This window comes from Sciurus carolinensis, chromosome 2 (genome assembly GCF_902686445.1).
Source record: "Sciurus carolinensis chromosome 2, mSciCar1.2, whole genome shotgun sequence".
In the NCBI taxonomy this organism is placed as follows: domain Eukaryota; kingdom Metazoa; phylum Chordata; class Mammalia; order Rodentia; family Sciuridae; genus Sciurus; species Sciurus carolinensis.
In genome coordinates, this window is record NC_062214.1 from 95,168,510 (window position 1) to 95,195,478 (window position 26,969).

At 38.2% G+C, this 26,969-nt stretch overlaps 1 protein-coding gene across 1 annotated transcript; it reads right to left on the bottom strand.

Annotated features, from left to right (window-relative positions):
- Nucleotides 1–1,897: 1,897 nt before the first annotated feature.
- Nucleotides 1,898–20,746, bottom strand: Ccnb2 (cyclin B2). Its single transcript, XM_047534029.1, has 9 exons — nucleotides 20,589–20,746; nucleotides 18,455–18,583; nucleotides 18,239–18,349; nucleotides 11,642–11,812; nucleotides 11,395–11,553; nucleotides 9,075–9,311; nucleotides 8,635–8,775; nucleotides 3,245–3,355; nucleotides 1,898–2,162 (listed from the first exon to the last, which is right to left on the bottom strand). The coding sequence occupies exons 1-9, from the start codon at nucleotides 20,610–20,612 to the stop codon at nucleotides 2,052–2,054; spliced, it is 1,194 nt and encodes a 397-aa protein (XP_047389985.1). The 5' UTR covers nucleotides 20,613–20,746; the 3' UTR covers nucleotides 1,898–2,051.
- Between the last annotated feature and the right edge of the window lie 6,223 nt (nucleotides 20,747–26,969).

The following is a 26,969-nucleotide window of genomic DNA, read 5'->3' on the forward strand; positions in this document are numbered from 1 at the left end:
AGTTTTTTGATGGGCAAGAGATACATCTAACATACCTTTGAATCCCCAGATTCTACCTCTTCTCAAGAACTTCAGGGCTGGGGAGATAGCTCAGTTGGTAGAGTGCTTGCCTCACAGGCACAAGGCCCTGGGTTCAAATCCACAGCACCCCCCCAAAAAAAATATATATATATATATTTAGTTGTAGGTGGATGCATATTTTCTGTGGTGTTGGGGATCAAATCCAGTGCCTCACATGTGCCAGGTGATGGTCCACCACTAAGCCATAACCCCAGCCCAAGACCATCAAACTTCTTAAAATCCAAGTAGATAATGTTCCAGGATCTCCTTCATACTAGGTGCTAATACTGGGTACACTTTGTTTAGTTATATGAGGAAGACGCTGTCCCCATTTACACATACAGAAACTGAGGCACAGCAATCACATGACTACTATGTAGACTCAAACCCAAGCAACCACCTTCAAGTTTGTGCTCTCCTACACTGCAGTTACATCATCTCAGCTTCTAATTCCAATGTTTTATGGTACTATACTTTCTAATTTTACCACCTATTTCAAACATATGAAACACTGGTTGTGGCACATGAGGAAGTATCTTAATGTTCTTTTTAATGATATTTGGAAGAATCTCTTGAGTCAGTGCATTTAATATTTAACTAAGCAAAATGTGTTATGAAGAAGCTAGAAACCATCTTCGAATGTTGACAAAATCCATCCTTTCTTGGAGAGAAGTTGAGCTTGAGCATCCCTGGGAAATATTGTCATTTTCAGAGCCAGCAAAGCTCCCTCCCATGGATTCACTTGGTTCCTGTTCACACTGTGACCAAAGTTGGTCTAAAGTTGCTATGGGAACAAGTTTCACTATCTCAACAAGGGCTATCTATAAAATCCTCCAAGTTCAACACATAAAGATACCCCACACCTCTAAATGCTCAAAACTTACAGTTAAAAGCATCCTAGTCAGGCAGCCCTGGCCTGCTCAGTAAAGGGGAGATGAACCAGTCTCCCCTGCCAAGGGGATTCATCACACCCGGATCATACAGTTTTGCTGTGGGGCAGAAGGAAGATTTCACCACACCCTAGGCTAGAGAAGTGCTGAGTTAAAGGGCTTTATTGCAAAGTTCAGAGCCTGTATGAATCTTCCAAAAATTTGCGATGCTTCCTAATTTTATTTGACTAACTTCTTTCTCTCAAAACACCAGTTTACATCTCATTGAACTACCAGTTTAAAACATCGTTACCATTATAGATCACTACCTTTATGGTTTTTCTTTGGTTTTAAGTTAGTGGTTGGAGATTGAGGATGCATTCCCCTTTAAAAAAATCAATGTTAAAAAAAAAAAGGTGAAATATGATTAAACATCCCTGCCCAAAAAAAAAAAAAAACACAAACCCCTCACATTTAACCATTTGTAGCTAAAACGGCATAACAGGAAAATGCATACCAAATTTTAACTTTAACAGGATGTCACTGACACATTTCCTTCCTCTACCTGTGACCTCTCAGGACTGTTTATTCTTTATTCATCCATGCCTTTTGAGAAAGAGATCCATTATGAGGGTTACTCGGATGACCAACACCTTAGTGGGCCAGCTGTTTCTATGTAGAAACTAGAGAGCAGTTGAGGAGGTGCCAGAAAGGAAATTATCATGGTTATCCCATTTAAAATTTTCATAATGAATCAACATATGCATATCAAATTTAGAAGTGGTTTAGTGTTTATCAAAACCAAATTCAGTTTTTTCAATTTGAGAAAATAGTGTGGGAAGGTCTTTCCCAAAGCCATGAAGTCAATAATGTACATGCGATTCATAATGGCTCAAAAAGAAACTAGTCAAAGCAAGCATCCACTGATTTCTTCACTGTAGAATACACAAATAAACAAACATGGAATACCTTAAGAAAAATCAATAGCTTTATTTTTCCTCAATATACATTTAGAAAATTAGTCTGAGAAGAGGTTTCTTGAAATAGACCAGAGGACTATGTACAAAATCAAGAGTTTTACAACAACAGTAAGAAAAAGTGCATGGATGAAGCTGCGGCAGCCTAGGACCTCCCCATCAGAGGGGAGGCAAGGTCTTTGATGGTTTTGGAGTTCAGCTGAGGGATCGTGCTGATCTTCAGGAGTTTGCTGCTGGCATATTTATTCTTGATGGCCTGTAGAAGTCATTTGTGATTAAGCACATGTCAGGACCCCCCACTTCAGACATCATTCCTAGCTTAATTTGTAAGTATCAAAGGGCTAGAGCTGCAATCTCCAGTCGATCTGATGATGCCCAATCACTGAAGCCAGCCAGAGCTGACCACCTCTTTCCATCCCTAATAGTGAAGGAAACTCTGCTGGTCACACAGGCGAAGGGGGAACAAAGGACTTCAAGGTCAAGGAACAGGCTTTCTCCAAGAGCTACCACTGGGATGGGAGGTAGGAGCTCTTTATTGTACCTAAGTGTCACCAGAACTGGCAGTAATAATGAATGGCAGCCAGTGCTTAGCAAATCCCAGACAATACCTTCAGGACTAAAAACACATTATACTTCCTAAGGCACAAGTCATGCTGAAATTTTGGCAGAAAGCAAATCAGATTGTGAAGACACTTGAGACTCTTCTGTTGTACAAACACCTTGCAATTTATTATCAGACTGTTGGTTTGCACTGATATTTGGTGTCACACAGGCACAGGACAGCCCCAAAACCCCTTCTATTCTTCCTCATAGGTGGGCTACACAGACAGACACTATGACCCCATAAGGCTTCCTCAAGAAGATTTCTGTCCTCTTGCTTCATCATGCCTGCTCATTTAGTGCCTTTTAGTCACTGCTCCAAAAGCCTAGAAACAAGGCCCTGAGTAATATTATATGCCTATACAAGACCTCCACATAGCCATTCAAGGTGGGCCTTTGCTCTTCCTCATCACAGGTCAACCAGGCTTCTCTGCTTGCTGCATGCCCCAGTCAAGGTTCTGGTGCAAGCATGGAGTAAACACATAATGATGAACAACTGACTGGCTGACTATACTTGGAGCCTACCTAGACAAGGTTAGCCTATCTATCTTGTTTCAAAGAAAGTCTGCATCCAGGGTTTATCACTATGCTTCATTTCCAGCTATGCTAGAAAAATATAAAGAATTTGTGCTAAGATTCTCACATATGCCAAGAATGCATTTACATAAGAATGTAAATGCACACACACAAAACCCATAATCTGATGCCTACCAGAACTTCAGAAACAAAAGTACTTACGATGAATTTAGTTAAGTTTTCATTTACTTTCACCACATTTTTGGCCATGTGCTGCATGACTTCTAATACTTCATTCTCTGTGTATCCAGTGTAATACTGCTGCTTTAAGTTCTAAAACACAAGACAAAGGAAAAGAATACATGACTGAGGAGCTAGATTGATTCTGCCTCTTAGGAGAATACATGTTATACATGCTGACATCACCTACATAAAAGCTGTGAATGAAAATTCTTACCTTCCAAAAATTCAATTATGGACGAATCACTTCATGATACAAGCAGAGCTAAAGTAGTCAGCAAATGCAGGATGATTTTGGCCCTGAGACAGGACTAAATTATGACACTGAGAGACTTCTAATTAAGTTGAGTATGAAAGGACTCGAGTTACTATTTTTTAAAGAGGTTGCACAGGTATGTAAGAAACTGCCTACCTTACTTTTCTATCCCCATACTGAAAGGAAGAGAAAAATGAGACAGAGTGAAAACTAAAACCAAATAGAAAAGTGCCCACTTAGCCAGGCACAGTGGTGCATGCCTGTAATCCCAGTTACTTGGGAGGCTTAGGTAGGAAGATCACAAGTTCAAGGCCAACCTCACTAATGGTGAGGCTATATGCAATTTAGTGAGACCCTGTCTCAAAATAAAAATAAAACAGGGCCGGGGAGGTAGCTCAGTGGTTTAACAGCCCTAGGTTCAATCCCATACCTGCCCCAAAAAAGTGCCCCTTTACAGTGTTTAGCACATCTTAAATATCCCTCCATCAAAGGCCTGCCCAGTAACAGATGCTCTACACTTGAGAGTCCAGACAGTCATACTGTTAGGCAGGGAAGAACTAAAACTACCAGGACACTCTTATTGGGCCCTGTATAGATGAGCACCAGAGAATAGAGAGAACTCAGAGAAGACAACATATTCAGTCTTCCCAAGAAGAAAAGTCAAGCAAAAGGATGACTGTTGATTGATAGATAATAAGACTACCATATGTGAAAATATACAAACTTTTTTTTTAAAATGAAAAAGTTTGTATATTTTCATATGTGGTATGAAAATATGTTAACCTATTCTTTCAAATGCAGAGTATAACTGGCAAAATCAAACACAACCTAATCCTAAAAGAGATTAAGAAAAAAAAAAACTGAGCAAGAGTAAACACATAATAATGCACAACTACTGATATATTGGATGAACCATTTGAAAGTGAGTTGTAGACATCATGACATGTCACTTCTAAATGTTTCAGAAGCATCCCTAAAAAGTACATTTTCTTACCTATCCAAAACAGCATTCTCACATAAAAACATTATCAATAATTCCGTATCATCATCTAAAGTTAATTTTTTAATTTCTCCAATTATTTTAAGATATCTTTTAGAGATTCTCTTAAGATCCAGAGTCCCATCAAGGCAGATGCAATACATTGGGCTGTATTATCTTCAGTCTTTAAATTTAAAAGAACCCTTACTTCCTTGACTTGAAACACCCTTTTTTTTTTTTTTTAAGCATCCAGGCAAGTTACTTTTAGAATGTCTCACACTCTGGATTTGTCTTAAGTGTTTCATGAATGAATTTATGTCAAACCCATTGGACATGAACACTAAATACATGACAATAGAGCTGGGGATACAGCTCAGTTCATAGCTTGACAGGCCTGATAAGCACAAGGCCCTGGGTTCAATCTCCACCACTGCAAAAAAAAAAAAAAAAAAAAAAAAAAAGTGACAGTGCATACTTCTTGCTGCACCAGAAAGTATGGCAAGTCAGCTAGTCCCAAAAATGGTTAATGACAAGCTTATTCACTAGAGTAAGGTATAACCACCAGACCACTTCATCAGAAAGGTTCATCTTTTTTCTTCAAAATCAGAAGTATCTATGGATGATTTTTTTGAGACCATTTAAATAATGTTTTCCACAATTTGTTCACTTGATGTTTTTTTGCATCCATTGATGATCCTCATTTAAATCAGTATTACATTGGATTAAAATATAGTCTGTGCCTGTAATCCTGGCTACTCAGGAGGCTAAGGCAAACACCTTAGTCCAAGAGTTCAAGACATAGTGAGACCACATCTCTCTCTATCCTGTCTCTTAAAAAACAAAACCTGTTAGGCATGGCGGTGCAGGCTTGTAATACCTGCTATTCAGGAGGCTAGAGCAGGAACATCCCAAGTTCAGGTCCTGCCTCCACAACTCAGTGAGAGATCCTATCTCAAAACAAATAAAGCACTGTGGATACAGCTCAGTAGAAGAGCATTTGCATTCCATATGCAAGGGCCTGGAATTCCCGGTACTGCAAGGATGAAAATGAATGAATGAATAATGAATCAATAATAAATGAAAAAACAAAACCAAAAGCACACATAGTGAATGTCTAAGTCTAGCATACTTCCTACTTTAAATCACTACTATCCTAATCTTTTAAAAAAGGCTAGGGATGTAGGTCAGTGGTAGAGTACTTACCTAAGATTTGTTAAGGCTCTGGGTTCAATCCCCTATTACCCCCCAAAAAAATAAACAAAAAGAAAGAAGCTTCCCTTTTACTTTACTTTTTGTGACATTATGGACTCAGACTTTGGTTGCATTTGCTTGCTTGTTTTTTACAGTACGTGGGACTGAACACAGGGTCTCATGCAAGTTAGACAAGCACTCTACCACTGAGCTACATCACCAGCCCCACCCTCCTTTTTAATCTTATTTTGAGAATGGGTCTCGCTAAGATGCCAGGCTGTCCTTGAGCCTGCTATCCTCTGCCTCAGCCTCTCAAGTAGCTGGGATCACAGCTGTGCACCACTATACCTGGCTTCATAGAATTGTTGTTGTTTTCCCTTTCTCTCTGTTTTCCTTTTCTGTCTTTCTTTCCTTCCTTCTTTCCTTCTTTTCTTTCTATCTATCCATCTATTCATCCATCCACCTTTAGCAGTACTGGGGATTGAACCTAGCACCTCACACATGCTAGGCAAGTACTCTTATCAATGAACTACATTCTCCAGCCCTCATTATTCTTTTTGATACTCAAATTTAGTCAGTTAGAGCCTTTTCAAGCCAGTTACTCTGTCCTGGTGATGTGACCTCAATGGTATTTGAGAACTTGCTTGCTCTCTGGCACAAACTGTTCTAGGCTGCGTCCTTCTCCTGACATGGTCCTGAATTCAGCTATTTCTCTAAGGAGTGCTAGCTCCTAGTGGTAATGGTATTTAATATCTGAAATGTGAGTACCAGATATACTAATTGTTCTGAGCTGTCACTGTTTCCAAACCATTTTTAATGAATTTACTGATATTTCCAGATTTAACATTATAGGGTGTTTACTTTTGCTTTTACTTGTTAAAAATATTTTATCTCTTTCTTCTTATAGTAAAAACTTTAGTCCTTAATAATGTGAATGTATTTGCTTTAACCTATAATATACACAAAATAGTCTTAAAATTATAACAAGAGATCACTATTAACAATAAACCTGGGGCTGGGATTTTGGCTCAGTGGTAGAGCGCTTGCATAGCATGTGTGAGGCACTGGGTTCGATTCTCAGCACCACATGTAAATAAATAAAGGTATTGTGTCCATCTACAACTAAAAATATTAAAAACAAACAAACAAACAAACAATAAACCTGCTGGGCTGAGGGTACAGCTCAGTACTAGTGTTTGTCTATTCTTGGTAAGGCCTTAAGGTTCAATTCTCAGCACCTCAAATAAATAAATAAACAATAAACCTACTAAGTAAACATTGTTACTGCTTTTGGTCCTTTTTTCTCACTGTACATCCCTCCAAGGATGTGTTCAAATTATTTGAATTAATGTTTTGTTATATAACCAATTAGATAATTACATTGTTCCCATTTAATCCTTTAAATCCCATTTTCCCTGACTTCCAACACCTATCAAAAAGTCAGCAACAAATATACCACTTATGTTAATACTCCACCCCACTACTGCCCACCATGCAGGAGATTAAACCCAGGGACACTTTATACTAAACTATATCCCCAATCTTTTTTAAAAATTTGAGACAAGGTCTCACTAAATTCCCAAGGCTGGCATCAGACTTTTAATCCTCCTGTCTTACCCTTGAGTACCTGGGATTATAGGCATACGCCACCACACACAGTTTACTTACAAAACTTTTTTTTTTTTTTTTTTTCCCGGTGCTGGGGATTGAACCCAGGGCCTTGTGCTTGCAAGACAAGCACTCTACACCAACTGAGCTATCTCCCCAGCCCCTTACAAAACTTTTGAAATAAAGCTATCTCCCCAGCCCCTTACAAAACTTTTGAAATAAACATTGTTTTTAAAGTTCTAATCCTTTGAAAAAATAAATGACTAGAGCATTTGAAATAAATATATACACATATATACACACACACATACCCATATATATATATTTGAAAATATACATAAAAGATATAAAAAATTTACATCATGATTTCCAACTGTGTCAATTTCATTGAAATACAGACTTGAAAACTTGGGACTTAACAGGTTAATTCCATTTCAGAATTTGCATAAAATATTTACATTGTTCAAAAGTCAAAAATGTTACAAGTACTACACCAAAGTCGACAAATAGTTACTTTCTTTCTTGGTTTCTGGTTGATTCCTCCTGAATCTTTTTTAAAATTAGCAAATACACAGGTACATAAACATTCTCCCCTGTGTAAAATGTAAACTGCTCCTGTAACAGTAGGGAAATGGCTCCACCATGCTGCCCTAGCAACCTCACCTGTATCCAGATAGGCCCGATGGCCAAGGCTTGGACCACAGCTGATATGCCTAGACAAAAGACCTTGTGATCCTCCTGGAACAGGAGGGGATGGCAGGCTTGGAAGGAGCTGGTTTCCATCTCCCACTCCCCTTCCCGTCTCATGAGACATTCCTCATCACCTCCTGGGTTCTGATGATGCTTTCTGCTCTACCAACTATAGCACTGCTGAGTGGCAGTCTAGAATTGGCTCCTCCATGACCAAGTATCCCTCAACTTGCACTGCGGTCATTGGCTCTTTTATTTCCTTATCATCCCATTTTGTTGTGAGAGGAGGACTGGGGAGCTGGCATCTTGGGCTACTTATCTGAATCCAAAAATGGCTGACTGTCTTCACGGACTGAATTGGCAGACCTTGGCCTTGCTTTGTTTGATGTGCCTGACACAGGTGTCACTTACCAAAACACCCAAAAAATCTTACATAGCAGTCCTTAGTGGCCTTCCTCAACTTTACAACTCTCTGATACATTTGTGTTTCATGGCATAGTCAGCAGTCTGAATTGTACCATGCAACTTTCTTTCAGGCCTTTGGACTTCCAACAAATGCCTCAATGATAGTATTGTGAAAATGCTAAGGTCTTTCATATTATGACATCCTAAAATACAGACTAATTTCTTCTTGAATCCACCACTCACCCATTTTCCTTGGCCTAGAACCTTCTGAGACAAGCAGGAAGCAGCTGCTGCTACTTTAGAAGGGTGATAATGCACCATGTCATAGTCAATGAGAGTCAGCTCCATCAAATATTTGGCTAATGTGTGTTGTTCAACATCAACCTATGAAAGAAGAGCCAGGGACAGGAAGAATCATAAGTTATTACTATCCTGCAAAATTCTGGGTGAATGACTAGGAATTCAAATTCACTTAACTCACATCTTTCTCAAGAATCACTCTATTCCACAATATGTTACAAGCACAGAGCCTGAGGACTTTTCCTATAAGAATTAATATAATATGCATCAAGACTTATCTAAAGGAAGCTTTCTATATATTCATAACTTTCCCTTAATTAGATCAATGTTTCTGGATAAGACATCAAAGAAAAATCATCTCCCACAGAGTTGGAGGCACTTACTTCCCCAGCTTTTGATGCTCGCCTTAAGAAGTGTAATGGCAAGGGTCGACCCAACTCAAACTTCAGTTCTTTCAAAATTAGAGTTTCCATTTCTCGGATTTGAGAACTGGTATAAGCATTGTCGGTGATATAAACGAAGTCTTCTATATTTGGAGAAAACATCTCCTCATACTTGGAAGCCAAGAGCAAAGCTGTAATCCCAACCAATTGAAGTTTCTTACGGGAGACTGGCTGAACCTAATTGAAAACAAGTGTGTCAGAAGTCACATTAACAAGAGGTTTGGGGCTCTGGGTGGGAGAAGGTGAGAAGAATCCAAGTCCTAAAGAAGTAAGCACCTGTTATTTCTGCTCATGGCCCTCTTCAGGATACAGGAAACCTGTATGTTAATAGGAAACACCAGTGAATTCGGCCAATCTGTTCCTGAGTACTGACTTCGTGCCAAGCACAGTGCCGAAGATTCTAACATACCATCTCATCCAATTCTCATGAAAACTCTAGGAAGTACAGACTTTCATCCTCAATAACAATTACAAATGGATGCCATGAGAAGAGATTCAGACACTAGCTCAAGATCACTCAGTTGCTGAAAAAGGGAGAATGTAAGCCTGATGAATAAGCTCCCCATCATTCTTCCTTCCCCACTGACCTGACTTGGGTATCTATAGTAACCTTGACCTGGGCTCAGCATGATCTAAACTGACATAAAACCAAGCAAAAAAATGAGAATTTAATGGGTGGCTCAAATATTTCCCTAGTCCTCATCAAAATCATGCCCACTGTTCAGCTTAAAAAAATTTTCAATAATATTTTAGTCATGGAAAATCCACCTAGAGGATGTGTTTCCTTTAATTTTCCTTCTTTCTTCTTCTTCTAACTTGGACTTGCTTGAACTTTCATTATTCAAATTCTACCTAAAATACTACTGTGCTTTCTGGTCCAATAAGTATTTTATGGTGAGAACCATAGAATCTATGGTTACTTAGAAGTTTGCAGTATCTCAGGGCCATTATTATAATTATTACTATATTGTTTGGACAGAATTTATACCTGACCTAAACCCACATCATGAGTGCTGACTTTAAATAAACAAATCTATCTGTGGGGCTATTTGGTAGGTAACACACTAGCAGTTTATGTCTGACATCTCTTCTCACTGTTCAGTGTCTGTGCATTAAAAATGAATAATTATTTTGAAAATCATGTTTGCTTCTCAGCTTATTTTTTATTTCCTCTTTATGTCCAACATTCTCAGTCCCAGTCCACTCCACACACACAGACTTGGTATTTTTATGTTTTTTTTTTTTTTCAATTTTGCTTTGTCCCTTTCATTTCTATGGTGATTTAATGCCACATCTACCTGAAACCTGAAGATTCTCTAGCCAAACTCGTCATGCCTCAGATGAGGAAACACTAAAGAGTACCAGACTTTGGAAATGGTACATGAAGGTCTGGAAAACCAGTGTCCAGAGACACCAGAGGTTTCAGATGGATATCTATACCATCTGATGCTATATTCCCTTTGATGAATGACTGTGACTAGGCAGGAATGGGACGAGCATCCCTAATTTTAAAAATCTGAAAAACCTGAAATGCTCCAAAATTCAAAACTTTCTGAGTACTGCTATGACACTACAAGTACAACATTCCACACCTGACCTTTTGTGTGACAAGTTATAGTCAAAACACACATACGCTAAAAATACTGTATAAAATTACCTTCAGGCTATGTGTATAAGGTATATATTAAACAGTAGTTGGGTTTAGATTTGGGTCCCATCTCCAAGATATTTCTTATTTATTTATTTATGGTACTGGGGATTGAATCCATGGGCACTTTGCCATACTGAGCTACATCCCCAGTCCTTTTTTTTTTATTTTGACACAGGGTCTTGCTAAATTGCTAAAGCTGGCCTAGAACTTGAGATTCTCCTGTATCAGCCTCCCAAACTGCTGGGATTACAGGTGTGAATTACCATACCCAGCCCATCTCGAAGATATTTCAGTGTGTTTGTGCAAATATTCCAAAATCAAAAAAAATGCATGTGTAAAATCTATCAAAGCACTTTGGGTAAGGGACACTCAACCTGTATGTCCTGGAATTCTAAAAAGTACTCAGGAAAAACTAACAAAATTGTCCAGAGTTGGTCAGCATCACCAAAGATTTGATACTTTTGGACTCCATTTTCGCACCTGAAGTTTTCTGGCTCCTTATTGACTTTTGGCCTTTTCTTCAGAGGAACCCCAACTTGGCTTTCTATCCCAGAAGCTTAAATACAATATTCAATGAGTGTTAGGCACTAGTCCCTGAAGTAGACTTACCTGTAAAAATCGATCCATGACAGCAATGCACATGTACAGAGTTTCCTGCAGAAGCCTAAACTTGGAGTGGACTTGAACCAGCCAGTCCACCAGGATGGCACGCATACGTCCATTTATATCTCTTCCATCTAAGAAATGTGGGTTTATGGATTGCAAAACCTGTTGGTGAAAAGTAAAAGTTTAAAAAGTTGACCTCATTTATAAATTCCACATTGCTTGTAGAACCCATACACAAAGGCCCACCCACCTCAAGCTGTCTTAGGTACTGGTAGATATCCTTAACGTAATCACTGCAGAGCTGAGGGTTCTCCCAATCCTCATTATCAATGTCCTCAATTTTGCAGAGCAAAGCATCAGAAAAAGCTTGGCAGAGGTTCTCTTCCTTCATGGAGACATCCTCAGGTATGGGAGAAGGATCCTACACCAACAAATTAAAGCACATTACTATTTGTTTTTTCTTATAGAACCTATAATCTACTATACTATACACATATATTATGTATATTATTTCTGTTAGAATGTAAGCTCTATATGCTTACATTTATTTAGCTTTGTCCAATGAAGTATCTCAAATACCTATATTAGCACTCATACATAGTAGGTACTCAATAAATAAAAGAAACTTGACCTCCTAGGGTCAGAGATTACTGGTGCTCATCATTCACTTTAGCAATATCCTCTTCTGCAAGCATGTTTTCTTTTCTTCAACTAATTTGCTCTAAATTGAAAAACTGGCAACTAAAAAGCAGAAAAGCAGGCCTATAGATGAAACAAGAAATAGAATAGGAGGAGTAAGCAAAGACTGAGCAAGTATATAGCCTAATATTTTATCTCTTTATGCTGACTGGGTGACTGTTTATAAAAACTGCACATATTAAAAATTTATAAAGTTAACACAAGTATTTAGCAATGAAGTATAAAGAAATCATTACTTTTAAAAATAATAAGAGATATTTGCAAAGTAAAGTCTAACAGAATTTTTAGGCTACAGAAGAATATATTTTAAAATAATGAAATATATTTTTAAAAAAAGGAACCCATATAATCAAACAGATAAACAATTTTAATTTACATTGAAGTTCAATCATGATAATTATTAGTCTTAGAAAATATAATAATGGGAAATAACAGTTCAAATCATGCCCTTTCCTCTTAAATCAAAGGTATTCAACTGAGGAAGGGTCAAGTGAACAGAGAACAGGCAGGTATGCATGCCACTTATTCAAGCATTTTCAACCCTCAAGGATCTAGAATGAATGAGAAGGGCTGCATGGAGCACCAGGGAGTGTAAGATCTTGAGGAAGATGGATAGGCAAAAGAAAAGCAAGAGCAAAGTGCCAGAGGACACAAAGAAAATAAAGGCATCCCTGGGAATGGAAACTGGGAACTGATTTGGGTTAGTGAGAGAAAAGCATATAAGGTGTGAGAAGATGAGCTAGAAAGTCAAGCAAGAACCTTGCCAAGGAACTTTGCTTTTACTGAAAGGAAAAGTGAGACCATGGAAGGGACAATAGTGACTAGAGACAGATGTGCTATTTAATAAGCACACAAAGCTCCAGTTTAAGGGTAGCTTTTCCAAGTTCGAGCATTATTACACCTTTCCCAGGAAGGCAGTCAGTAGTGGGAGGTCTGATGAAGGAGTCAGAGGCTATCATCATGTGCTTCATGTACTGTCTTAACAGTTTAGCATGTTTATCTGTGTTTTATTCAGAAGCAAGCCTGAGTTTAACCATGTCCAAAAGCTACCAGGATAAGACAAAATAGTTGCTCTGGCTCTTGATTTAAAATTGCTTGAAAGCAAGCCAACATAATTCAATTCTTCTAAGAACTTAATTTGTCTTTTTAGGTAGTCATCTGAGTCTGCTGGGTTGACTGTGCAATCCTCTACCCAGTGTGTGCTGCATGCAAAGCACCAAAACTGAATCAGTTAATTCATTATTAAGACTTTTAAACAAACCAGGCAAGGAAAGACCAGTACCTCACTCACATGTGAACTCTAAAAATGCTAATCTCATAAAAGTTAAGATTAGAATGATGGTCACCAGAAGTTAAGGGAGAGAAGGATGGGGAGAGGTTTGGTCAATGAACTAGAGACAAGTGAGAAGTTCAGGTGTGCTGCTGCACAGTAGACTGACTAAGGATAATGATACTGTATTATACCTTCAAGAAAACTACAAGAAAGGATTTTTAATGTTTTTGCCATAAATACATGATAAATGCCAAAGGAAATTAATCTGATTTGAATATTATGCAATGCATACAGGTTTCTAAATGACACATAGGTTCCCCACTAAGTACAATTTATATGAATCAGTTAAAAAACAAAACTGTGAAAAAAGAAGAAAATGTATATACCATGTAGTCACTCTATATCTTCCCTAAAAGTAGTCATCAGAAACCATAATGATGTGAAATCTAGCTTGACTGGAAAATCTCCTGTGTCAGGGTAAGGAGTTGGTGGAGGTAAGTGCAGGTCACTCATGTTCCAGCACCAACATTGGCTGAGGTAGGACTGTTGACAGGATGTGTTAATTTAACATGCAAATATAAAAGTATATTCTTGTGAATTTTAATTAAACAGTTCCTTTACTGAATTCATGATAATTAACTGCAAAGGGGAAGGACTGTAAGAACTATTGATTCTGGTCAGACAGTTCGTGATTGGTTGCAACATAGGCACACACAATTGTAGAAAGGCAAAATCGGTTACTGTGATTAACTTCAGTAGTGCAATGGATTTGAAATTGAGGAATAGTAACAATGAACTCAACTTTTATTCTACATACTCTATGTACTTCTGTATTGTTTTGCTGTTTCACAGCAGTTTCATATGTAACTAAAAATAAAAGCTGGAATGGTTCACACCTGTCATCCCACCCACTAGGGAGGCTGAGGCAGGAAGATCACAAGTTTGAGGCCAGTCTTGGCAAATTAGCAAGACCCTGTGTAAAATAAAAAAATAAAAAGGGCAGGGGGTTAGTTAAGTGATAGAGTGCCCTGGGTTCAATCCCTACTACTGCAAAAAATATAAAAATCACTTTTAAAAAACGATGTGTTGGGCTGAGTTTGTGGCTCAATGATGGAGCACTTGCCTAGCACATGTGAGGCACTGGGTTTGATTCTCAGCAGTGCATATAAATAAATAAATAAAAAGGTTCACTGACAACTAAAAAAAAAAAAAAAGTTGTGAACAATTGTGCTTATTTCCCTTTTACATGCAGTTTTTGTGTTAGGGAAAATTAGGCCATAAAACATTTTTATACTTGAATAAGGACTATCCCTGACAGTGAATCATCTGAATTTCTGTTAACTCCCCAGTGTATCTTTTTGGATCTAGTCTCTGTGATGACATATATCCTCTTTTACTTCTAGTTCCCCAACTTGACTGGGAGCTACCTGGGAGCTCAGATGATGGTTTAACTTGTTTGCCCAGCAAGCAAGGTACTAATTAATAACCCTTTTTCTTCCTTTCAAACCACTCAGTGTTTACCAAGGTTTCATCAATCAGCAAAACACAGTTTTCTCCAAAAACTGCAGGGTAATAACTTCTGTTAATGGTTGGAATTATAGTCTCAAAAGTCAGGGCTCTTTGGGATTCAGTTGCCTCACCTGCTACAAGGCAAGAAGTCTGCTTTCCAGGTTTGCAGAAAGGAAAAGATAGTATTCAGTTAGACTTCTGAGAACATCTGCTTTCAGGGACACAGGGCTTATGTTATAAGCTTTCTAGGAAAGTTGCTAGAAACTCCTGTGCTCAACTGGCATTTGTACAACTCCAGGGACTGGCTATAAAGAAGCAGTGATGACTCTGCAAAGAGAGCAGGTGAAAAAGTAAAAGCCAGAGACAGGGAAGCAGAGGGACTCACTTTTCAGAAGGTGGGGAACTTCGCTGTTTTTGAGACAAATTATTTGAATTGGAAAGAACAGTTGTTCATTAATCCCTGATAACTTCTAAAACTATAAAATTCAGCTATATCTTCTAACCACAGAAGTGACTTTTATATGAAATAAGCTCCAGTCCATAATGGTTTATCTGAAACATGGCATCCTCAATTTTGTCAAAAAGTTAAAGGATTCCACAGAGCGAGTGGCTCAAGAGGCTGAGGCAGGAGGATCATGAGTTCAAAGCCAGTCTCAGTAACTCAGCGAGACCCTGTCTCTCAATAAAATACAAAAAGGGCTAAGGATGTGGATCAGTGGTTGAGCACTCCCAGGTTCAATCTCTGGTACCAAAAATAAATAAATAAATAAATAAGGTAAAAGAGCCATTCAAGGAGATATGGAATAAACAGACCCAAAAAGGGTGAAATTGTAAAGGTCACAAGAAACAATTTTTCCTTTCTTTCTTCTTTCATAACTTTATTTATTCATTCAGTGCTAGGGACTGAACCCAGGGCTGTACATGGTAAGCACAGCCTTTACCACTGAGTTATACACCAAGCCCTGGTATAGCTGGCCTTTTTGTTGTTGTTGTTGGCGTCGATGGACCTTTATTTTGTTTATTTATTTATATGAGGTGCTGAGAATCAAACCCAGTGCCTCAAACATGATAGGCAAGCACTCTACCTCTGAGTTACAACTCCAGCACATACTGGGCCTTTTCTAATTGGCCTTTCTTCTTCACTGATTTGAAAAGTTATGTACCTATAGTAAAAGTTTGAAAATTTTAAGGAAAATGAAAATCTTAAGCCCAATATTTAAAAGGAACTCCCATTAATATTATATAAATGCACACTTTAAAGAGAAATAGTTATAATCTGATTTTCCCACTTGATGTTATAAGCATTTTGACATCTTGAAATGCTTTGCTAAAACATGATATTTATGATTGCATAATACTTCATCAAATACTTATTTAACTGATCTCCTAATAGAGGATACCACTCTACCAGGTAAGAGATATTTCTTCATTTCAGCACCATTTAATAAGTCTTTGACTATCCCTCTGGTCTTTTTTTGTTTGTTTGTTTGACCTACTGTAAAAACAGACTTATTGGATATATAAAATAACCATCTGAAATACACTGCCAAATCATCCTTCTGCAAATGTAGGAGAAAACAAAAAAAGTCACCCATGTAAAATGCTGTTTTCATAAACAGCACTTTTTCCAACCATGGCCTGTAGGTAAAACCTAGAGACCTTCAAGGAAAGGTCTCCTAAAGGAAGGTCAATACTGAATGTTTGCTCTGAGCTCCAGTTCTTGATTTGAAGCCCTATCTCCTGTTTAAAGATTTCTTTTTCCAACCATGGCCCCAGGAAGATGCTGGCAAGTCTGTCTCTCCTTCAGATATTGCAGGCACATTTCCAGGCAGATATCCCTCTGTTACCTCTACAAATCTAAAGCCAAAGAGGACATGTGTCCCAAACCTATCTCCCTCTCCTGACTTACATACTGTTTTTAAGTTATTCCATAATGATTTATTTAACACTCAAGTTGCTTAAGGTTCTCGCTCTTCTTAAAATAATTCACCTAAAGTATTCTTTCTCAATACTGGATGATGTCCTTGAGATCCTAACACATTCAATATTTCTTAGAACCTTGCACAGATACCAGAATGCAGGCAGGTGCTTAGAGGAAACCTAAACTAGTTCAAGACTCCTACCACTTCTTGCTTGGACAATTGTTAATACCTCCTAACACTGCTTCCATCACTTCTCTCCTCCTCAAAACTTTTCAGTATCCTCACTACCTAATGACATCAAATCTAAATTTCAAGGAATTCAAATCCAATTGCAACCTTCTTCCTCAAACTACCTTATTGACTTAATTTAAATCTGCAGACTCCTTGAACAGACATGACTACAGGCCAATTTCCACTTTGGGGCCTTGATTTTTGTTGCTAATTTGGTTCCCCAAAACATTCCCTTTCCAATCAGCTTTTCTCTACTAAAAATCAACCAGGAGCCAGGAACAGTGGCACATGCCTATAATCCCAGTTACACAGGAGGCTAAGCAGGAGGATCACAAGTTGGAGGCCAACTTGGATATTAGCAAGGATTCATCTTAGCGGGGGTGGGAATAAAAATCAACATTAAAGGATGAAGTTAGCCCTGAATACTTTCATTGCTTAGGGTTCTCTCTCTCCTTTAGGAGCCCTTTCCTAAGGACAACACAGGTCTATCCCAGTTATTTGACATTCATTCAGTCATATATTGCCTGAAATTATCTAGTATCACATTCTAGGATTACCAACTTTAATTTCCAGAACATATGCCCATTCTAGACAAGTATCCTGAAAATAAGAGGTCTCTTTAGCAGTTTTAACACTATTAGAAATATACAGAAGTGTACAATAGAGATATTTCTCAAATATATCCAATGTTTAATTTTGAAAAATCTCAAACATACAATATGTATTTTTTAGGCTAGAAATAATGAAGTAGTTATTATTATATGTTGGCACCTACAATGGTGCCTCTCTCATTGTAAATGCGTAAGTAATCCATAAATGAAAGTACACATGAACTTGAACATGGTGAAAGGAGAACAGTTTGATGGATCCATTAGCATTGTGACTGAATGAGCTAATTAGTCATAGAGAATACAATTTATCAACATAGAACTTTAGTATTACCTTACTCTCACATAAATTTGGGTCTCAGAATTATGGGCCTTCGATTATAAGCAAGGTTATTCTTTTAGAGAATTAATTTAACAAAATCTACCAAATTTCACTGAGATCACAGGATTTATTCAGGAATTAAAGTAATTAACATTATTCGAGACCATAACATTAAATTGAGATGCCAAAGGACAGCTCTACCTGTGAATGTTCTTCAAAAATTGTAGTCTAACTAAAACCAAGCTACTCCATTAAGTGTGTTTGTAAATTCAGAACTTCCTACCTTTGGAGCTAACATTTCCATCTGTACTGGTTTCACAGAAGCAGTAGGTTTCAGTTTGTTGACATTTGTTGCTTTGGTGGGCTGAACTGATACTTTGGTGTTTTGAGTTTTCTACAAGGAAAATACAGGATAGGGCAAGACAGTCAATGTTGTACTTCAGTGATACACACACAAAAAAATCAGCCTCTAATGCACATTTTACCTCTTAGTTGTTACCTTCACTACTTGTGCTGCTCTGGTTGTAACTCTATTTCCAATTTCTTCTAAAACCCCACGCCTAATAGTCACATGACTCTTAGCTTTAGAATTAACTCCTGTGTCAATATTTTCCAAATCAGTGGACACCTAAAAAAAAAAAAAAAAAAAGAAAAAGAAAAAGTTAATGAGGTATTACAATGACTAAAATATTTAGCTAATGTCAGATATTCAATTTTAGAATTGCTCTGGAAATGAATATGCTAAGATCCATTTGCAAAAGGGAAAAGGTACATGTTAGGAAGTCTAGATATGCTATTTGTGATTAATAACATCATTCTAAATTAGGCACATCATCATTCATAAATCATAGTTTTTTTTTTTCAAGAAACAAGTTTATTTAAGCAGCAGCGATCCAGAGGAGTGAATATAAAATCTCTGGAATCCGGGACTAGAAACTCTTTTGAGATTTATATTCAGTGGGTGGTTAAACAACAAGGCGGTAAACATAACAGTTACTTTTTGTTTCATATACATATTATTTATAATAAAGATCCTTCACTAATCTTGCAAAACTATTTGGATATTTAAGTGGGTCTGTAAGAGAACTTCAAAGCTTCACAAATAAATAATTATTTCTCATGTAGCACCCACGTCACATGCTAGATATCCCTGTATATTAAAAACCTACATTTATTTAGTTGAAATTCTTTCTTTACAGAGTTGAATAACAAGTGCATTCAAGATAAATAATTAAAAAGCTATAACATCAGTACTTAATAATAGTTCTGGCTGTTTAAAATTCTGATGTTTAAACCTTTGATTAGTATACCTTCTAGAAATAAGAAATGTTCCTATAGAGATGATCTTTTAGAAATATGGTTTTTAAAAATGAGGTTGTCATAGTGTAGATTCTCTCTTATACTAAGGATATTTAATGGAAATAGTTTTCTTGGGTATAACAGTTTTAGCTCTCAAATTCTAAGCTTAACCAGCTTTATTCAGAACATACTTAGAAACAAAACTTGCTAGGAAAAGCAGTTTATACCACTTTTATTGTAAAAATGATAAACATTTCATGAGAAAAAAAAATCTCTGAGAGTTGGGGATCCTACAGGAGATTTGAGTGGACCTACCAGGACAGACAGAAGGGCCAGGGAAAACTGTAGCCCTTCCTGAGCAGAAAGAACCTGAGTTTACAGGATAAATTAGACAAAAAAGTTTGTTAGTTTAATTATTCCAGCATAGTTGCCAATTTTAAAAAGTGTTTGAAAATTTAATGCTTATGGATTAAAGTCTTGTAATGTGACCAAGTCTAAATTCATCTGGAATGGAAAACTGGCAGCTTTTAACTAGCCTTGTAGCCAGGAGGATGGAACTCAGCTGCGTCAGGTCCTCTAGTTTTCAGCAAAGCAAAAGTAAATCCAGGTACAATTCAAGCCCACAGGAGAAATACCAAACACTAATAAGACTTTGATTTGTGCAAATATAAATGATTTAGACTCTTTTCTTTCAGTATGTAATACTGGTTCAAATTCTACGTGAAATTTCTACATTTAAGAAATTATGTTTTTAAGAGGACAAACCCATACATCAATGAACTTGACCTGGAAGACATAATGTGTAAAATAAGTGGGAAACTCACACAAAGCAAAACGTGAAAAATCTGAAAAACTGCCATGACCATAGCACTTGACCGACTATGGAATGTCTTCCAGTCCTTCTCCCCACCCCCCACCAAAGATTAGCCTTAGTCTATGGCAGAGTTTTGAGAAAAGAGGAAGGAAATCCCAAGAACCTGTATTTAGACAACTAACAACAAAGACCACTGGCTGAGTAACAGGCCTACTAATGGGGAGGTTCCCTTGACAGGTGCCACCTCCCAGGAGCTTTCCTACATTCACCTCTTCCACCCGAAGGAGGAAGTGGGAACTGGAGAGCTTAACTGAGACCCGGAGAGGCCCGCCAGAGAGGGCTAGCCGTAGGGCCGGGGACGCCAGGGAATCCCTGAGCTCCGGAGAAAGGAAAAGCAGCCCCAGTTGGAATGAAGAGGTACGGAACAGGAGAGAGAAACGAGAGGCTGATAGAGAAGGAGGGATGGGGACGGCGAAACACAAGGTGCGGTCCCTGCGAGGGGGTGACCAGGCACACTCACCGTCGGGCGTCGGAGCAGCGCCATGAGGGAAGAGAAACACAAGTGTGCCAGCCCGGCCCAGGGAGGGACGCGGACCGGAGCAGAATGGAGCTAGCGTCTGCGGCGCCGTTGGGCCTGCACTTCAAGCCCGCACCACTGGAATCTTCGGCGAGGTCTCCTTGTTCTAGGATTCAAATACCGCACCTCTCGCGTCCCCATTGGGTGGCTGTACTCACCGCGCGCTCCTCTCATTGGTTAAACCAGGAGACGTTCCCGTACACTGATTGGATGAATTTTCTTAGCCGGTTTGGTTGTCTTAACAACTAGGGCGGGGATGCGCGTGCGCGGGTACAGATGTGTCTCTGCCTAGTGTTTTTTAAAAAAGTATTTGGTATTCGGTATTGAACCCAGGGGCACTTTTCAAACTGAGCCACGTCCCCAACCCTACTAGGCTCTCACTAAAATGCTTAGGGCCTCGTTAAATTACTAAGACTGGTTGCAAACTTGAGATCTTCTTGCTTCAGCCTCCCCAGTCACTCGGATTACAGGCAGGAGCCACCGCGCTGAGCTCATTATCATTCCCTCCCTCCGTCCCTCAAGACCTTACCCTGGCTATGTTAAGGTTGGTACTGAGTGGGCGGAAGTGGGATCTAGGAAAATACCCTGGACGTGCCATATCTGACCCGTATTCCTCTTCCAGAAATATCAAGTCCACGTGGAGGTGGGATGGCCTGGAAACAGGCACTTCTGGGTCGCTTAGCGCTGTAGTCGGGTTAAGACTCAAACTTGTAAATTGGGAGAATTGGGCGTTTACGTAGACTATAATTCCCAAGAGAGACAAAATAATTTAAAATAATTCAGGTTGAAGTGATTTGTCTAATTCATGATTCATGTAAGCTCTCCATTGTATTCCCAGCACCCGGTATTGTTTTGATATTTGGTTGGGGTCCATAAATAAATATTAATCGAATAAAAAAATCCTGTAACGTGCCTAAGATTTTAAAATGAGAAATAAGATGTGTCCCAGTCTTGAGGCAGAAGAATGGGAGAACAAAAATCCTAAGAGATCTACTGTTTGTCCTAGAAAAGAAAGAGAAACAGGAAAAGAAGGCTGTGAGTGTGACTCTGTAGTGAAGCACATGCAAGCGTCCCTGGAATGCTTGAGGCCCTGGGTTGTCTCCTTAGCATCACAAAACAACAAAACAAAACCCAGGAAAAGAAAAACCCAACACTCACAGCAAAGGCAATGGAATGTGACTTGATATAAGGATTCATCTAAGAATTTAAAAAAGCTTTCTCACAACTTTTTCTCTTTGGCATAGTTCATTTCTCTTTTACTTCAGTAATAATGATGTAACTAATCTGAATTAAATTCCTTCCTTTGCCCCAATCCCTGTTAACCGTAGGCATCTGACATTTCCAATCTGAATCTAAAGACAGCAAAAAAGCCAATGTCTCAGCCGGAAGGCTGTCTGGCAGAAGTTTCCCCTTACAATCAAAGGAGGACCAGAACTTTTGTCTATTCTGACCTTCAACTGATTGGATGAAGCTCACTCACACCAGGGAGGGGAATTTGCTTTATTCACTCAGTTTCTCATAAGACAATTTCATTTTGTTGCCAAGGCTGGACTCAAACAACTGGGCTCAAGCAATCTCCTCTTGCCTCAGCCTCTCTAAGAGATGGGATTTCAGGTGCACACCACCACACACAACTAATTCAAATTTTCATCTCATCTAGAAACATCCTCACAGACATACCCAGAATTTCTAATCAAATGTGTGGTCACGCCAAGGCCCAGTCAAGTGGCACATAAGCATTATCACAATACTCATCTATCAAGGATATTGCAAGAAAAAAACATCTAAATTGCACAAAGATATAGCAAAGAACCAGAAATACCTATTTCCATCCCATGAATTTTTCTCAAATATTGGCCTGAGGAAATTAAAGTTTCTTCAGTGCTGATTTCTCTGACAATTATTCCTGAGAACAAAGATTTGTATATAGGCTTCTCTCCTTATGGTATTGGTTTGGGAGGGGGAAAACTAAATGTGCTCAGAAATTTGTGCTAAGCATTCATTCTAATAAAATAATGGGGCTTCTTTTACAAAACTTACCGTGGTTGATTAAAATTTATAACTAGTTTATGCTGCATCTTTTATTAACCGGGGCTATTTTCTCTCTCCTTAATCTGGGCTTTGTGGGCTGGGGCTATAGCTCAGTGGCAGAACACTTGGCCTAGCATGGGTTTGATCCTTAGCACCACATAAAAATAAACAAATAAAATAAAGGCATTCTGTCCACCTACAAACACACACACACACAAAAAAACTGGGCTTTGTTGTCAGGTGTTTTGTCTTAGGTCTGGCAGTTTCTGCTTTCTCCCTTGGAGCACTTAGCCACCACCATGTAAAGAGGCCTAGTTATCCCTTGCTAGAGAGATGACACTGAAATGCCCAGTGACTTTTCAGCTGTTTCTGCCATCCCAACCCAAGCATTAGATATGTAAGGGAGGCCATATTGGAGCATTCTATTCCAGTAGAATTCCCAAGCTGAATGTAGCCACATGAGCAACATCAGTCATACCACACACAGTGAGAAATGAGCTATGTCCACCCAGTCCTGCCCAAATTGCATGTATGTGAGCAAATAAGTGTTTATTTAAAGTCACTAAGTTTTCTGGTTGTTACAAAATAGGTAACAGATACACTTACCTGGGGAACACATGATCCCTACACCAAATAAGCCTTGTGTTCGCTAGTATAGTCTTGTTAACATCTTGGTTTCTCATGGGCTCATAGTTTAGGAAAACAGCATAGTATCTGGAATTTATAATCATTTGTAAACTCTGAAATCTCAATAATGCTATCCTAGTATATTTTGCCCGGGAAATTTGAGTACATTTGCCATTTCCAGATATTTTGGCATTTGGTTGTCTCCCGAGGGCACAAGAAACCATATGTTTATTTGGTATGGAACTATGATTCAGATGTAACTGAGAGCCTTGGGAAGCACTGAGGCCAGTCTGATAGAATTTATGCCCACAGAAAACCAGGTGTCTGGAACAGGGTCTTGATATCAGGGGATAAAAAAGTTGCTATTTTAAAAATACATACCCAGGGGCTGGGGATATAGCTCAGCTCGTAGAGTGCTTGCCTTGCAAGCTCAAGGCCCTGGGTTTGATGCCTAGCACTACAAAAAAATAAGTTAATTTAAAAAAAAACACCCAAATCCTTGGCTACAACTTCCATCAAATGGTATAACCTAGTTTACCTCCCACTGTAGTTAGTGATTCTCACTTTTAATAGAATGGTGCAGAAGTGACAGAGTATAACTTCTGAGTCTGGTCATAAAAGGCAGGTAGCTTCATCCTGGCAATCTTTCTGGACACATTCACTGTGGGAAAAGCAGCCAACCTGCCATGAAAACATTCAAGGAAGGCTGGGGAGGCCCATATAACAATAAACAAGCTCTCTGAGCCAACAACCTATAAGGGACAGAGGCCGACTGAACCGCTTTGTGCGCAAGCCATCTTAGCAGCAGCTTCTCCAGATCCACGAAAGCCTTCCGACAGCTGCAGCTACACACCTTAATTACAATTTCATGAGACTCTGAGCTACAAATGCCAAATTAAACTGTTCCTGAATGCCTGATCCACAGAAACTGATGGTTAATGTTTAAGTTGCTAAGTTTTAGTGTTTCAAAGCAATAAGTAACTATTGCATAGCAACAGATAATAATGAACTTTGGAGAGTATGTGGCTATGATGTTCCAATCCAAGTACATCATGACAGCTTATCAGATTAATAGTTTGGTAATCTAGACAGAAGTACAATAAAAAGCATTCTTCATTCCTTTTAAAGGTCATTTGAAAAGCACTGGATGGGAGACATCACAACTCTTCCAATTCCCTTGCAAATACCTTTCTTATACAAAGGCTCTAGAACAGAACCTCTAGTATGTCAGGCTTGGAGTGCCCCCTTATCATGAAGGAATTCCCAGACATGTGAGGGAAAGGGCAGGCCTTTGGGTCATCCCTCAACTGGCAGGCTGGAAATATATGTATCCCAAGTTGTACTCTATCTATACAAGCCATGGCAAAAACCAAATTCTTACTTTCCAGAGTATGTACACTGTATCAGTAACAATCTTTAGAATTTTGTACTCCCAAAGGTTCCCATCTCCCTGACCCCATATCAAGTTATTTCTACCTAAAGCAAAACTGATACTGTGAGCCCATGATGAAAATTATTGAATTAACCTAGTCCATTCTCTGGTGATAGTAGAGGATTCAGAGAAGGCAATGCATCTGGGCTAAACAAAAACTGCTCTTCGAAGTTCACACTTTCCATGTACCTCTTAGTGATGACTATCACCTAAGAGAGCCTACAATCAGCTAAAATACAAAACAAGCAGGTCACTAATATGTTTTTTTAAATATGTTTTTAAATATGTTTTAAATATGTTTTTTAATGGGTGGGGCACAGTGGCACATGCCTGTAATTCCAGATACTTAAGAGGCTAAGGAAGAAAGATCACAAGTTTGAGGCCAGCCTGGGCAACTAAGCGAGAACCTGTCTCAAAAGAAACAATAAAAAGGGTTGGGGATATATCTCAATGGTAAAGTATCCCTTAGTTCAATCCCCAGTACTGCAAAAACAAAGAAACTGTAATGGTACCAGGTCACCACATAAGAAGGGTTAAGTGGAGAGAAAATTTTAAAAAAGAATGGGAAATTCTAGATGTTAACATCTCCGTTAAAAAAATAATTTTAGGGCAGAGGGAGTAAGTGATTGCATAACTTATGCCAATTCTGATACATTGGCAGTAGCTACCTGAAGTACAGATGGGCAACTACTGTGATTATGAGGGTAAGAGGAAGAGAGTACATAGCTGGGAATCTGTCATCCTAATGGAAAAAGAAAAATTCCAACCCATGAGGTAAAGGCCCAAGAGGATTGTTTCTTCTTATTTAGTAATCAGTCACTTAGACTCTATATAAGAAAAATGTTAGCACCAAAAACTTATCTATGATTCATCACCTTGCAATGTTACCATCTGTTATCAAAGATGAAAGTATTTGGGTGATGAGGTGAGATAAATCAAGTATAGGAAGAACTTACATGTATATATACTATAAGCAAACTGCTTGTTTTTTTTTTTGTTTGTTTGTTTTATTTTGTTTTGTTTTGGTGCTGGGGATTGAAACAATGACCTTGCACATGCAAGGCAACCACTCTACCAACTGAGATATCCCCAGCCCTGAAGCAAACCCCTTCACACTCTATCTCACTTAATCCTAAAAGCAACCCTAAGAGGTAGTTTTTATTTCTATTTTGTGGATGAGAAACTTTAGGCTCAGAAAGCTTACGTTGTTCAAAGCTGAACAATTCGAAAGCCAAATCTGTCTCCAAAGTTGTTGTTTCCACTATTCCAAAAAATCATGTGGCTTGTAAGTTTATAAATACAGGAATGAGGAGAGATGGTTCTCAGTATGCCCAATGCCAAAATATAGTAACATTTATTTTTCTTACTAAACAATGATTACTTTGAAACTATTTTTAAATGTTTCATGTTGTTGATGGATCTTTATTTTATTCATTTTTATATATGTGGTGCTGAGAGTTGAACCCAGTGTCTGACACATGCCAGGCAAGCGCTCTACCACTGAGCCACAACCCCAGCCCCTTGAATCTAATTCTTAACTCAAGAAAATGACTAAACTCTATGAGAGAAGACACTTCAACCTTGAAATATCCAATATTAACATGTGAAATTTTCAATAAATAAAAATTTACTGCATTCCCAGGAGTTTTGGAAGTTAGAAATTTGGTTGTGTTTTCTATAGAATTAAATTTTCCCATTCATGAACAATAATAATGAAATGTCCATGAGAGTTTAAATAATTTCAGTGTTAGAACTACTTACAAATAATATTAATTTTAAAAACAGAACTAGTTTTCTCTGTCAGTTGTTATGGTGCAAATGCTAAAGGATACTGGCAGCTAAAATAAAGTCACCAGAGTAAGAATAAAGTTTCAAATATTATTTTATCACTTGCATATTAACAATAAAAATAAGAATTTGCTGACAAAAGAATTTTAGTTTTAAAAGAGTTGGACAGCTATCACTGAAATGTTTGTTTTGACATAAGATGCAACAAATATGGAAGACAACAAAGTACAAAAAGTAAAAAATGTTCATAATCATTTTCTTCCTTACTAATAAGTTCATTACTAATCACATTTTTCTATATTAACAGCAGTAGCTTAATAATCTCATGTGTTAACAATTCAGGTTTATGCCACAATTACTTGCATTAAATAAATGAAGTATCTATTTGCTTTACCTACATTTAAAAGGTCAGTAATTATTATAAAACAGGTCAACAGGCAGTTGTA